The following is a 15,310-nucleotide window of genomic DNA, read 5'->3' on the forward strand; positions in this document are numbered from 1 at the left end:
CCCCAGCGCCTTAAAGCAAAGCGTCACCTTAAAAACATAGTACATATCACATCAGATTTTCAGAAAAACGTAAGTAGGCCACAGCGATCACCTGAATCTGATCACCAACGTTTACGAGGAAGGAACCTGGGACTGGTTGCACGGTGACCCATGCGTCTCCCTTGCGTACCTGTGTCCCCTCGACGTTATCATCAGTGAGGAGCAAGGTGATGCCACCGGGGTCAGAGTGAGATGAGAGACCAAGAATGAGCTCAGGCTGTGGGCATCTTGGATAGTAGTTCACACGCATGGTAGCCGAGATGCCATCACTGCCACCAAAAGCATTATGGAGGTAGTCCTCCTCCAACCCTAAGCTACTGGACATAGCCTTGAGCAAGACTTGACAGAGACTTATTAGTTGGCATGCATACTTCTCAGTGGCTTCCCTGCATAAATACCAAAACAATATCAAATAGGAAACTGTGTAACCAAACATATCAGAAAACTCTAAACTGCAAGAACTTATAAAGAATGAGGATAAATTAAAAAAAACAATGAAGCTGCGTTTTCTCGAGAAAAGAAAAATATTTATCTACCTCAGGTCAGTAGGAATCTTTGGCCACTTGTCAAGGTTTCTGATATCACTTGGGAAGAGATTAAGGAAGTAATAGTCACTCCAATCTAAGATTGCCCCTTTCTCAACTCCAAGGCGGCTCCCATACCCCTCATATGTTACCGGTAAGTTGGCATGTACCTTCTTCTCTTCCATGGGGAGGTCAAAGAACTCCCTCCATGCACTTCTCATCCTCCTCACAGCCTCCGTGTCCACATCATGGTTCACTAACTGGAAGAAACCCCAGTTCTTGCATGCAGAGGCTATTGCTTTTAGCATTTCTTGATGATGTTCAGGGGTATTAGAGAAGCTAGCAAGATCGATAACTGGGATACTGAGATTAGGGTCATTTGTGACACCACTAGGACGCTCAGATGGAGGCTTGATGTACTGTTGTGGCAAGGAGCTCGTACCAGAGTTGGAAAGAGTTTGCACTGGTACAATGGGTTCTGGCCAGTCAAGCAGATTGTTACTTGCCATGGTGGGAGTGATAGGTCTTGGTTTGGTTATGAGAAGAGGGTGTGCGTGTTTATATAGAGAAAGGATATGTGATGTATGAGATTAAATCGCAATGCATTTAGTGCAGTTCATGGTGGGATTGGACGGATATATATGTACAGATTGGACAAAATTATGCTCATTAAGAGATATGCCTCATTTATCGTCTGAATATTGCTAAAATCTTTTGGATATATACATATAATTAAAATCTTTTGGATACAGTCTCGTATGCCATTAATGGAAGGAAGATACAATTTCATATGCCATTAGTGGAAGATACAATCTTTTGGATACAGTTTCATATGCCATCAATGGAAGATACAATCTTATGGAGTGAGCTAATTAATAATAACATTTATTTGCTTCTTGTTCGTGCAAGTAATCAACATATGATACGTAAGCACACATATAATATATTTCCTTTCGAAACGCTAATGTAAAAGTGGGGAGAATACGATATTATTTCAGTAATTTAACTAGGAGTATGATATATCAATACATAAACTTCAAAAGGTATTAGAGTGCATTTTGTTTTGTGCAGTTGAACTGTCAAATTTTTGCTCCGTAGACATGATTTAATAGATATTATACTGTTAACTTATAAACTTTCTGAACACGGATGAGTTAATCGACGTCATTGTTACTATTTTTAATGAGAACTGGCCACACAAAATTTACTGAGGCAATAGTAATTGTATTTGCAATCCTAAGTGAACTTCATTTTCGTGATTGACCCTTGAAGAAACAAACTAGAAAAAAAGATGCAGTATTTCTTTGTTTTGATATCACTATAGACATGTGATCAATTGACCATTTCAGATAATGCTTGCACATAGTCAAAATCAAAGAACAACACATATCAATTGATAGGGACAGAATTGGTTGCAAATAATAGGAGAGAAATTGCACTTTAAAATTAAATTTGCTGAGCTTTAGAGGTTTTAGTTATTCCAGTGGAGCAGTATATATTGCTAACTAGGAGGAATAATTTTTCTAAACTAGAAATGCATGTTCTATTTGATGGCATGCATGTTAACATATTTTTGCAGATCATGTATGCACTCTGACTTCTGAGCATGCTTTGATACATGTTCTATTTCATAGTGAAATAATAACAGCACACAGTTGATTTACTTGTATGTTCTACTCCCTCCGTTCCTAAATATTTGTCTTTTTAGAGATTTCAAATGGACTACCACATACGGATGTATATAGACATATTTTAGAGTATAGATTCACTCATTTTGCTCTGTATGTAGTCACTTGTTGAAATCTCTAGAAACACAAATATTTAGGAACAGAGGGAGTAGTAAATTAAGGTTATAGTAGTTCTTTTAGAACAAGGAGATGTACCCCAGAAAACCCGATAAAACATGGGCAGTTACTTGGTTCCCCCAGGTCCATGGGAGGATTGGATAAGGCAATTAAGAAACAATACACACGTGCTGAAATGAAAGTCAAAAAAATCGGCAAATGATATGGTTATGCATAACATCATGTCATCAATATCAAATTAGGTGTAGACACACTACAATTGATGTACATTTATACATATGAATATATGATAAAGATTGCCCGACATGTACACTCATAGTTACAATTAGCTAGGAAGTTTTGGTTGGCACTATGCATGAATATCTCATTGCTGATGTAAACAAAGCATCCAAGAGCAATCTCACCGTTTCACATGCAGTACGTAGGCACATCTATCAATCGATCAATGAGGTGCTGTCAGGAGGAACTAGTTTGCAGGTAACTATTTGCCAGCAGGAAAGGAATTACGGCTGGACCTTACCTAGTCAAGAAGCACGACAAATTAATGTGTACGTGTGTCAGCTAATACCAGCAAATCAATCAAACACATGTTGCATTGAACATTTGAAACGAGATACCTAGAGCCGACAGCGACGATGGCCACACATCCAACAAGCAGTTCTGTGAAGCAAACACTTATCTGCAAGAAAGTGATGCTACATCATGCAGCTTGGCTAACAATAGGTTGGCATTGGTAATATTATTACGATTGCTATCAGTACAATATCGTAAGACTTTATGAGGCTTATGCATACTTATGAGAGAAAATAAGAGTAATCGTAGATTATGGGTACAAAGAGTCCAGTAAGACATTAGCAGCTAGCTCCCCCAGTTGCATGGCAGAATAGAAAGTGCAAATTAAGAAAACAGAATGCACATGTGCTGAAATGAAAGTCAAGCAAATCGTCCAATGATATGGTCCCGGTAGCATCGACATCAAAGGTGTACACTAGTTCAGCAAAGCGACAGCAAAACAAAGGATAAAACAGATCTGGAGCAGTATCAAAATTGCCAAACATGCCTAGTCAGAATATATGAAGAACCGTGCGCCATTATTCTTGATCTAAAACGAAAGATATGGGGGCTACCTCATCAACCACCACACCGGTGAGGTTGCGGGCGATGGTGAATCAAGGAGATCAGTGGCTGGCCAGGGCGACAGCAAAGCTAGGATGAGAGCGACCTTGGTTAAACAGTCAATTCCCACATGTTAATACGGAGTAGAATAATACCGTGTGCGGTGCGTCAGCCAGACCAGCAAATCAATGCAACACATGTTGTATTTTTAGTCAAGTCGTCGCACGCATTAGCAACAGCAACCGCAGGCTTTGGCTCCTTCTAGTAACATTTGAACTGGCACGGAGCAGCAAGCAAGCAGGGAGCATTCAGAAGCAAACACTGTCTAACCAACGCCCCAATGTGTGATTCAGAAAGAAGAAGGAACACCGAACACATGTGGACTGCCGCGGCCGTCGATCCACCTTCGCCGGCGGTCGCCCGCCCACATGTGGTCATCTCCGCGTGGCCTCCGTCTCCTCACCCAAGTACCCAGCGCGGCAGCGCCGCCCGGACCTCTTGGCCTCCGCGGCCATTGCCGCCGAACTCTGTGGCCGTATCGTGTAATCAGCCCCATCACGCATGCCCAAATCAAAACCCCAGTAAAAGAACGATCAAGGGAACGTACATTCTTGCGCGTCCTTTGATTAGGTAGTTGAGAGAGGTGGCGCCGGTCTTGAGCCCCCGCCGGTTCCCCTGCCGCCGCCATGGATGCCAACAAGCGGCGGCGCTGGAGGAGCTGTGATTGTGAGCGACAGGCTAAATCCCGCTGGGCTGCAATGCAGTCCAAGTCCGGCCCGTATCCAAAGCTGAAGATAAATCCCCTAGAAAAAAATAATCTAAAGCCCGCCCGCTTGGGAGCCTCTCCTGAAGCGTTGCCCGACCAGGACGACCCATAACTGTAGTAGTGCGTTTTTTTCCTCTCCGTGTATTTTTCCGTTAAACCTTTTCACTGTTTGGGTCGGGTTTTTTCTTTGTTGCTTTTTTGTATGTTTTACTATTTGGGTAGGGTTTTCTTGGTTTTACTTCTTTTTCATATGTCATAACGTTAAAAGTAGAAAAAAAATTCCCTAGATATACTTAACCAAACATTGTGACCAAACCCAAGTGCTAAAGCTTAGCGACGTTGTGTCTCGCCTGACACCTTTTCACGTGGTGTACTATGTTGGGCCAGCCTATTTTTAGAGTTTTGATCATGTTCGCTTGTTTGATGTTTCGTGTGTTCGTTGTTGTAGTTTTCTTAGTATTTTTTAGGTTTCTTTTGTTTTTATCTTGGTCTTCTTTCCTCCAAGGTTTTCTTTGGGTTTTATTGTTTTCCTTTGTTTTTCCATCAGTTTTTCCATTTCCTTATCATTTTTTTATTTTCGTTCTTCTTTCATTTCATTTTTTGTTTACTTTGGTTGTCTTTCTTTGTTTTTAATGATTTTTTTCTCTTTTCTCTCTCTATTTTCTTTGGTTTTCTTGGTTTCTTTCTCGGTTTTCTTCTTTTTTCTTCGTGTATTTCTTTGCTTTCAATGTTTCCATTCTTTTACATTTGTTTTCTTTTCCTTTTTCTTTCGATTTTCTTTTCTTTTCTTTTGGTTTTATCTCGGTTTTTATGGGGTTTCTTTGTTTTTTCTTTATTTTGAAGGTTTTTGTCGTGTTTTTTCTTTCTCTTTTCGCATAGAACCAAAAACATTTTTATACATGATTAATTTCTTCCAAATACACGAAACAATATTCATATACATCTAAAACTTTTTTTGTGTAAAATGTTTTAGAAATATATCATCATTTTTAAATATATGTTTTGTGTGTACTTTTTTGTTTCGTGCCCATTATACATTTTTATATACATATAAGACATTTTTCTACAGTGTTCCAAAACATGAGAAACATTTTTTTAAACATATATTTCTGTGTAACTGTTTTTTTCATACACTTTGCACATTTGTCATATACATCACGAGCATTTCCTATGTACACGTTTATCATTTTTCAAATGCATGTGCAACAGATTTTGAAATATATTTTCGGACGTGTTACTTGTTTCCACACACCTTGTATATTTTTTCGTACACCAAGAATATTTATATGCACGTTTTACACTTTTGAAAATGTATGATTAAGATTTTATGTTAATGTATTTTTTGACGCCAACCTTTTCTTATATGCATTGTACTCCTCCCGATCCATATTTTTCTACACACATCCGTATTTAGACAAATCTAAGACAAATAATATGGATCGGAAGAAGTAAATTTTTAATACATAAGGGACGTTTAATGTGCAACACGATCTATTGCTATAATGATTGACTATTCGTCACCCTGGGTGAGGAATAGTTATTCTCCATCCCCTCTATTTTAATAGCAATACACTGTAATTTTACGTTCCATAAATTTTGTCTTATTCTATATGTAAAATAGATCGTAAGAAAGTATATAGTCGCCGTAAAAAATATTTTATGTTACGTAAAATTACAAAGGTAAAAACATAGTGTAAAACATACATAAAATGCATTTTTTCTGATCTTAGGACCTATATTTTTGTTTTCTTATGCCAAATTTTACGCACTGAATCAAGATGAATGTAATTATTTTTATTTTAAAATACAAATAGTTATATTCATGTTGATTTACTACATAAAATTTGGCATAACAAAAAAATTATATAAAAATTGTATTTTATGTACATTTTACACTATATTTTTACATTTGTAATTTTACATAACATAAAAAATACGATGATTATAGATTTTCTTACATTCTCTTTTTATGTCTAAAGTAAGACAAAATTTACGAATCGTAAAATTACGGTGCATAAATGTTAAAACAGAGGTGTGTGAAGAATAACTATTTCTCATTCAGGGTGACGAATAGTCAGCATATATTATACCTCCGGGCACTTGTTTCTTTTGCATTAAAAATTAAGCTGCCATCGGCAAAGAGAAGACCCAAGGTCGATGGTTACTCACTCTAATCCCTCTATCCACTTGTGCACCTTCAAAAAGATTTGAGTGCTGATCAACAATCAATTTTTCCAACGTAGTTTAATTTGAACTAATAGAATTAGTTGATGAGTGTCCAAGAATACACTTTTTAAGTACCTCTAAGATTCATGAAATGTTTTAAGAGAGTGTACCGAAGCAGAACTCTAACAACTAATCGCCATCGTAAAATCTCAAGATAATATGCCGGCTCAGTCTCTCGAAGATGCTCATAGGGATAGAATGTGCGTGTGTGCGTTCATAAGGGTGAGTGTATGCGCGTTTATATGAGCGTTTGCGTCTGTACTGTGTTTAAAAAAAAAACTAGGGAACCGTTGCAAACTAGTGTGGCACGTGTGAACGCCCCGGGTGATGTGAAAATCCATACCTACAAAAAACTGAACTATTGTTTCTGCCCGTCTGTTGTCCTTTTTACAAAACATCCCCATGTTTAATGTAAATTAACCCTTAGTCCAATTTAAGTTATGGATGAACTATTTTGTACAGTTTTTCAAAAAACACCCTGACTTTTGAGGTAATTAACCTGCCATCCATATTTAAGTCAAACAAATTATTTTTGCATTTTAATAGAAACCCCCAAGTTTTTCGGTTAATCAATTTATGGTCCATATAAAACAAATGGTTTTTTAAATTATCCATATCTTTTAAACCATAACTTCGATTTTAACATGTTATATATGAAATTTGATTATAAAAATGTGTAGAATCTGAATATGATATTATTTTACATGTTAAATATTTTTAAAATATTATTTTGGATGCAAACTTAATCTGTAGCACATGATCCGTTTTTCTTTCGTGCCGACGGTGATCTGGACTGCAAATAAAGAACCATTGAAACTAGATTGAGAGAAAAGAAAACATCGATAATCATGCATGCACACCTTTGAAAAAACTCGCAGGGGAAAACAATAGATTTCTCATCTTATTTTCGAGCAAGTGCGCGCATATTGATTCCTTAAGTGCAAAGCATAGGAATATGTTGATACGCACAAATAAGCAAAGTCCCTTCTATGAGTAAACAGTACAGAAAATAACAGCCTTTCCTAAAAGAAAAATGAATAAAATCTTTACACTTCATAGGCACAAATCATCAAAGCCGACATATGCTATACATTAATAAAAATAATATCTTTGCCTGTTATTTTGTTCAGAGAAACTAACATACGTTGTATGTACATTAATAAACTAATATATTTACATGTTATTTTCTTCAGCCATGTGATCAACTGAAGGAACAAAGTTTCCACGTGAGCATTATTCATGTGAACCCAAAAGTAAGCATGATTAATAATCTCACAGTGATCCATGAGAAATTTGTGACACATACAAAAAATTGGGGGAGGGGGGAGGGGGAGGGTGGTCACCATGGTCCTCCCAGCCGCGAGACACCACCACTTTGTCAATCTTTCTCCCACCTGCCGCATCTCTGAAGACGAGGCTCTTGCATCACCAATCCACACCAACCAGCGGCAAGGTGTGTGTGCGTGCTCATAATCATAATATCGAGTTTCTGCAATATTTTGGAACACAAAAGTAAAGTTGCATAAGTTGACGAATACATTAGACATTAAAAAATGTTGAAACAAATAGATTAGTATGTGAAACACCAATTAGCTTGAACTAATGAGTAACTAGAGCATGTGTGAAATCTGAAATGAATCCGGAGGGATAATCCTACTGCTTGGTTGATGTTAAATTCAGAATGGGTGTTGGCATCGTCATGAAGTGAAATGGAATCACGTGGGTAGGGTAGAGTATCGCGATATACCTTAGCCTTGACCTTCTCCCTACGGCCGGCTGTCAAATGCATGGATAGCTAGGATATCAACTGGAATCAGGACGCGAGAGTTCTTCACCGCGCCGTTCTCGTCGCCCGCCCGTTACCTTCAAGGACATCTTCATCAAGGGGCGTCCACCGCCGCCGCCTCAATAGGGTTGCGAGTGTAGTGCTGCCCCTTCACATCTTCCTTGCACATCGGCGGCATCTCGCTCACACCAATGATTCACCCTCGGTCATAAGAGGGAAGGGATCGGGAGGGACGGGGTTTGGGGATGAGTGGAACCGACAGCCGCAAGAGTAGCAGCCGCCCAGAGGGAAGAGGAGATCGGCGGCGGCGTACGAATAGGAGACCCGCATGGTCGTGCCACCTTCTCTTGTACTCCGTAGGTTTTTCTCCGCAGCGTGTCGATTCGCTCTGTGCAGGTCTGTAAGGAGGTTGCTAGAGGCCCATTAGGCCCAATTTATCCGGAGCACCCAAAAAAGCGACCGGAGCAGTGGCCCGGGATGGTTAGCGATCATTATTAGCAAACATAACCGGATTAGAAGCGACTCCCGACTCATCCAACGGCAAAAAATGCTTCAAACTAGCAATCCGATTCACAACTCATCCAACGGCCAAAAATGCTTCAAACTAGCGATGATGTCCCGAGAGGGTTGGGAAAGTGCTCAGTTTTAATGTATCTAAATAACAAAGCTACTATATATTTGCAGCACCACATATACAATCAGTATACATTGGCAAAGAAATCAACAATAGTTACAGTCAAAATCTATACACTTGCCAATATATATTGATCGACGAAGGCAGTGCATCATCAACTAAGGTAGACTGCTAGCAATCAACTAGTGTGGACTACAACTTATTTAATTCGCAACCAGGCTTATAACGCTATACTACCGTGGACTAGCTACCAACAATGACGCGATCCATCACAGTATATACAGATATCGTCATCCATTCATCGCCACTCCAGGATTATTCTCGAGGGGAGCAGCGGTCCAAAACCGCCGTCTTCCTTGGCCGCCGTCGCTGCTGCTGCGCCGTCCTCACAGGCCACTAGCCTAAGAGCAGAGCTGCTCGCCTGCTTGCTGCGCTTGAGCTTCAGCTCTTCGAGGCTCCTGGCGAACACCTGCTCCAGCCAGGCCCGCAGAGGCCGCCGCCCGTCCTCCGATGCCCATGAGGCCGCAAGCATTTGCTCCATCGCGCCGTCGCCGACCTCCAACGTGCAGCCCGAGCCCAGGATGCTGCCGAGCACACTGCTCACCCCCTGCAGGATGTCGTTGGCGAGTTTGCCAAAGTCGAACGCCTTGAATTCGATCGCACCGTCGACCAAACCCATGAGGCTGTCGATGGACTCATCTGGACTGTCGTTGCTGCTGCCGTCGTCGCCGTCAGCGTCACTGGATCCATCGTCGCCGACGGGAAGGTTCAGGTCGAAGGGCACACTTGATGTTCTGTGCGGACGCTTCGGATTGCTCGGTGATTCTAGCTGCTTTTCTTGGTCGTCAGAAATGTCAATTTTCCTCTTACTGACACAACCAGAGTACACAGAAGTTTGAAGTTTGGTGAGAGAGTGACCTGGGGAAACTGCCAGCTTACTGCTACTAGGGCCTCTGCTGGTGATCTCCGTGTCTGACTCTATCAAGATCTTCAGTTGTCGTCCTCTAGCAGCCAGGATCTTCTCTTCCGAGAAAGTATGCCCCTCTTCCACCCCAACCGAGACATTTTTGCTGCATCGCGCCAATCTTGTTGACAATATTACTATGGAGTCATTAATGGCAACTTCCTTGCCGCGCATGTCTCGGAATCTGCCCGTGTCAACGGCATGAGAGAGGCTGTCCTGAACAAGGCAGTCAGCTTTATCAATGTTATCGAGGAAGATCACACAGCGCCGCTTCTTGCTCAACTCATCAACGATGCAATCTATGCCAGTCTTTCCTCTGAAACTTGAGCCGCCCCAGTCCTGGAGGCTTAGGTCCAGATAAATGAAGCTGTCTTGGCTGCCGTGCACGAGCTCTGCCAGCGCCACCGCAACTCTCCGCTTGGCCATACTGTCAAAACCATGAAAACTGAACCAGATGTCGTTCTTCCTGCTTGTGCCGCGGCGCCTCTCTGTTGACTGGCAGCCAACAATGGATCCACAGATAGCACTCAGGGCTTCCTCCTGCCTTCCAACCACCTTGAACAGGCGTTCCACGAGTAGCTTGTAGTCGCTCAAATCAGAACCTTGTGCTGCAAGGTGTGAGGGCTTTCGCCATTGGCCAAAGGCAGACACGCCTCCTGAAGCTGGTGAATGCAGAGCACTAGGTGATGGTTGCCCCATATTTGTGGAACTCCGGGAGCTGTAAGGTTGTGCAAAGGGCTGTGGGGGCTTCATATTCAAATCATCCACCTTACTGGGTGTCAGGTGGGTAGACTTCTCTGAATCCACCACATGTTTCCAGCTCACAGAGCTTGTACCCTTGGATGAAGATCCACGAGGCGTACTCAACACCAAGTCCGTTGCCACGGATCCAGCAGCTGATGGCGACATGCAATCTTCACGATCATGGCAGCTTGACAAGTGTTCTTGCCGCAACTGCGCATGCCTGTCTTGAAATTGCTCGTCACCCTTTGAATGCCTCCCTTGAAGATTCAACACAAGGCCTTCGTTCCTTTGGTTGGAGATAGACGGAGGTGAAACACTCTTGTTTGGGGTTGCATTCGTATGTGTAGCAGGTACTGCAGAAGGCCTAATAACCTCCCTTTGAACTGTAACCGACTCGGAGCCTTTGCTCAGAATTGCTGATCTTTCTGTGTCAACAGGAACACCAGTATAATGTGGGAATACCTGGTAAGGACCTGTGTTGATCCTCTGGCTTCCTTGGTGGAGCCGCAGGCAGTACTCGTTCCACTTCTTCTGCAGATTCAATATTTTTGATTTCAACACCATCTGATCATCTCTAACCTGCACTGAAGAAAAACTGCACACCTTTTATACCAATGAGATGCAAAATTATCCATGTATTTAACACGCGGCGCGTGCGCGTTTTTGCTGCTGTACTAAAAACGTTTCAAAAGACATAAATAGCTTCACACCTTGATTGCATCCAGTCCACTGTTAAGACCCATCATGCTGCCATTCTGAAGCAGGGAAGACGGACCTCCCTGGTGATGGCCTTCAGCTGTAATGCCACTCCCTTTAACGATTGTTGTGACTTCTTGCTCACATCTATCATTGCACTGTTGACACCGGAGGGTTTGCGGGCAAGGGTGCGCTGCGAGGCTGTTAGACTCGTATGAACCATTGACAAGTCCACCAAAAGGAAGGAACGATTCCACCAAGCTGCAAATTACAAGATTGAAACTGTTAGGTCCAGTGGCTGAAAGAAACTGCAGTACATGACACTGTGACAGAAGCCAGACCAAGTACAATGAACTATTTCTGATTCCACAGCAACTTTAGGTACAGCTAGTCATACCATTGATACATTTATGACCCCAATTTTGGCTGGGCATTAGAATGTCCGGTCAGAGAACAAATTTGCTGCACTAGGCGAAACCTAACTCTTTCCCGTGAAAATGCATTGTTTAGTGTCTCTTACCCTTCTCATCAAGCTGTTATAAATTGCAAGTGCATGAATCTTATGGCAATAAAACCTCTACTATATTGCCATATGTAGTAGTATAAATGTACAACGAACATCCAAAGGATCAAATGATACGAGAATTGAAATTTGAAAGATCAGCAAGCAAAACTTATCAGATAAGGAACAAACAGCGAGCCAAGGAATTACTGAAGAATATGGCTAGTACCCATCAAATAAAATTAAAAACAAGATGGGTCGAATGTCTGAAACTACTAGACATCACATTATCAACCCAGATGCAGTCAGTGCATATAAAGAATCTTCATGTAATAATCAAGTTTAGCTAGTAAGGCCTTCCACTATGTAGGCCAAAAGTGATGCCAAATTTGCTTTTTGGATATTTGGCACCGATGCCCTACATTGTCAAGCCGATGCCAAATAAAAATTCATGGGCACCGGAGCATCTACTTGCTCCGAAGCCAAATCCATCGAGCAAATAAAGTAAGGGCGTCGTACTGCAGTGAGTCAGGAAGGAGGGCAGTGAGCCAGGAAGGAGAGACGCTGGCAGTGGGGTGTCTTGGCCTGGTCTATACTATTTTATGTATGTGGGTCCAAGCTTCAATCGATGCTAACTTCTCAACATGGTGTGAGCGGTGCTAAATATTTTGTATCTGACATAGATGTGTATGTGGCAAACTTTTCAGAGTTTTGGCACCTAACACATAGTGGAAGGCCTAATGTATCCAAAGAATATACTGCATGGAAACACTCCGTGTCTTAAGCACCACTAGTCAATGATAAAACCATCATACTCTTGGCTCTGACCAGTACAACCCAAATCATCTTTCAAGTATACTATCCGAATTCAAGATGAAACAGTTCTGAAATACATAACAAAATTCAAGTTCCATTTTCCCCGCCATGGAACACTTGAATAGTACAGTATCAGAAAGAAAAGGAAAATGTGCAGAGAATGAACTGAACCATAGATGGAACAACCACAATAACATGGCTTCAGTTTGACGTACTTCATAATTCAAATACGGTAACAAGCATGAACACATTGACCGCTTAAGTAAGCATATCCGGGCAGGTAAAACCACTATAAACTGTCGGCAGGAGAAAATGGTTCTACTAGCTAGTACATAGATTATATATTTAATAAAGACCTTGTTGAGCTACGTGCACTCCACTAGTAGTAACTACAGTACACTCAAATGAAGCATGCATCGCTGAAAAATACCAAATGCTACGATGGGCGTACACGCTTATATGGAATGAAAACATCGTACGTGTAGGTCAGACAAGAAGCATCGTACGTGTAGTAATTTCGAATTAAGAAACATCCGGATAATAAACTAAGCACCGAGACCAGTCAGCCACCTAATGGTTGCCAATCAAACCCTAAGCATAAACAATTACTATGACAGATATATATGTGCAAAAGTTTCAAAAAAAAAGATATATATGTGCAAAAGTGAAAGGGCTTCTTCACCTTGCGGACTTGGGTAAAGGAGATGCCGTGGTTGCCGGAGGCATGAGCCCGCCGGCGCGCACCGCCGTGATCGGCAGCAGCTGGAGCTCCCAGTCCTTGTCAACCAAGGGGAACTTGGACAGGAAGGTGAGGTAGGTCTCGTAGGTGGCCGACCACCCCATCACCCAGACACGCCCCTCTCTGTGCGTCTCCAGCACCCGCGTCACCTCCGCCACCACCCGGCGCCCCCTCTCCTGGAGCTCGCCGTCATCCGGGACCAGTTCTCTGAGGTCACCGACGCTTACGACGAGGCCGGAGGTGGCGCCAGCCATCGCCGCTTCCACGCCGAGTTCTGTTTGGTCGATGGAGTTTGGACCGACGGGGAGGACGCGGTACGGCGAGGCCGCGGCGAAGTCCGCTGCGGCGGACGCGGCCCCGACACCCACGAGCATGGGGTTGCGGCCCCGGGCGAGGATCTCGGCGATGCGGCGGCCGTTCTCCTCGCCGGCGCCGCCGGCGATGCTCCCGGCGGGCGAGGGCACGTCGGCGTCGTCGGCGGCGGCGAAGCTGCAGAGGAAGAGAGGCGGCGGGCGGGCCCGCGTAGGGAGGCGGCCGAGCAGCGGCATGGGCGGCGCGGGGCGTAGGATGGCGAGCTTGATGTCGGCGCTGCGGAAGCCGGCGTCGTCGAAGACGCGGCTGACGACGGGGTCGTCGAGGATGGCGAGCAGGAGCTGCGAGAGCTCGACCCTGACCTGCGAGGCGGCGGTGGCGGCCTGGAAGGCGGCCTGGTGGTAGAAGTGGTAGGTGTCCGGGTTGCGGCGCTGGTTGGCCTGCGAGCGCTTGATGGCCGCCATGAGCGAGTTGGACACGGGCGGCTCCGGCTGCTCGTCGGCGGACGAGGAGGAGGCGGCGGAGGGGAGCCTGTCGAGCGAGACGGCGAAGCAGAGCTCGAGCGCCTTGAGCTGCACGCGCGGGGAGTAGGCGGCGCTGCGGGCCCGCGCGAGCGCGTCGCGGAGGAGCGGCGGGGCCTGCTGCGCGAGCAGCGCGGCGACGAGGTGGAGCGACGTGGTCTGCGCGTGCACCCTGCGCCGCGCGGACACGACCGCGGCGTCGAGCGCCGTCACGGCCGCCGGCGACAGGCACTGCCTCGCCGCGGCTACCGGCGTGGGCATCTCTCCGCGGGCGCACGGGGGGATTTTCGGCTGGCTGCGACTACTTTTCACCGGGCATGGGGCGCAAGCGTAAAACGCCCGAGCCCGAGGGGTAAACCGCCAACGACAGCGAGGATCGCTTCGGATTTTTCGGCTTCCGGGGTGGGGATAATAATCGGCTGGGAGTGAAGGTGGATTGCTTGCTTATAAACCACGACGGATATCGTCTGGTTCCTCTCTTTTTTATGGTTTTCGGCGTGGTGAGGCCCATCGGAGTGGGGAAATTTGGTGGGGTGGAGCATATATGCGGATGCGGCAGCCCTCGTCACACACTGTGGCCTAGCGGCAGTGCAAGTGCGGATTGAGATTGAGATTGAGATCGAGATTCCTCCTCCTTTTGGCCATTGCCCCGCCCGCTCGCCGTGCTCTGTCGTGTACTCCTCCCCATCCTAGCTGCTGCAGCATGATTGTTCCCTTCCATTTACCGCACAATGCGGCATGAGATCGTGTAGCCCAGGCCTAGAAGATGCCCAACGCAATGGGATCTAGCATAAGCTATGGGCACAGTCGCAGGATGCATGCACCCTGCCTCCCTCTTGAATAGCTGGTGAAGCGCTCATTCATATGGTCCTCCGATGATTTTCGCACGACCAATTATTGGCCCCCGACGCGGTCCAACTACATGTTTGTAATGGGAATTTCAGCCTTTTCTAATTGCGGAATCCACCTTGAGCGGGGGAGAAACGTTTTTTTGTGTGTGTGGCTTGAGAAACAAACCGCATCTTTAGCTCGATGTAGACGTCTATTGTTCTGTTTATTGTTAGGCTTACATCACATCCGTCCGATTTTGTTGTCGACCCGTGCTGTCAAAGACGCGCCG

The 15,310-nt window shown here is 44.4% G+C and overlaps 2 protein-coding genes across 3 annotated transcripts in view; both read right to left on the reverse strand.

Moving 5' to 3' along the window:
• Positions 1–2,763, reverse strand: part of LOC119301019 (probable 2-oxoglutarate-dependent dioxygenase ANS) — a 4,589-nt gene extending 1,826 nt beyond the window's left edge. Inside the window, exons 1-2 of one of the 2 annotated variants that reach the window (XM_037577922.1) lie at positions 576–2,763; positions 170–425 (exon numbers count right to left, since the gene is read on the reverse strand). In XM_037577922.1, the coding sequence (XP_037433819.1) occupies positions 170–425; positions 576–1,072 (753 nt within the window). In that variant the 5' untranslated portion in view covers positions 1,073–2,763. Of the gene's footprint in view, positions 1–91; positions 426–575 lie in introns of both variants that reach the window. The other variant, XM_037577921.1, reaches the window with a different exon arrangement.
• Positions 2,764–8,891: 6,128 nt separating this feature from the next.
• LOC119301020 (protein DWARF 53-like) lies at positions 8,892–14,772 on the reverse strand. The gene is made up of 3 exons (XM_037577923.1): positions 13,301–14,772; positions 11,315–11,561; positions 8,892–11,183 (listed from the first exon to the last, which is right to left on the reverse strand). The coding sequence occupies exons 1-3, from the start codon at positions 14,449–14,451 to the stop codon at positions 9,195–9,197; spliced, it is 3,387 nt and encodes a 1,128-aa protein (XP_037433820.1). The 5' UTR covers positions 14,452–14,772; the 3' UTR covers positions 8,892–9,194.
• Positions 14,773–15,310: the final 538 nt, after the last annotated feature.

This window comes from Triticum dicoccoides, chromosome 5A, assembly GCF_002162155.2.
Source record: "Triticum dicoccoides isolate Atlit2015 ecotype Zavitan chromosome 5A, WEW_v2.0, whole genome shotgun sequence".
Taxonomy (NCBI): domain Eukaryota; kingdom Viridiplantae; phylum Streptophyta; class Magnoliopsida; order Poales; family Poaceae; genus Triticum; species Triticum dicoccoides.

What these genes read in the sequence shown, in the direction of transcription:
- LOC119301020 (XM_037577923.1), bottom strand. Translation starts at nt 14,451, where the DNA reads ATGCCCACGCCGGTAGCCGCGGCGAGGCAGTGCCTGTCGCCGGCGGCC. An exon ending in CCTTTACCCAAGTCCGCAAG is followed by an intron (nt 11,562 to 13,300) that starts GTGAAGAAGCCC and finishes TGTAATTTGCAG; the next exon opens with CTTGGTGGAATCGTTCCTTC. An exon ending in GTGGACTGGATGCAATCAAG is followed by an intron (nt 11,184 to 11,314) that starts GTGTGAAGCTAT and finishes TCTTCAGTGCAG; the next exon opens with GTTAGAGATGATCAGATGGT.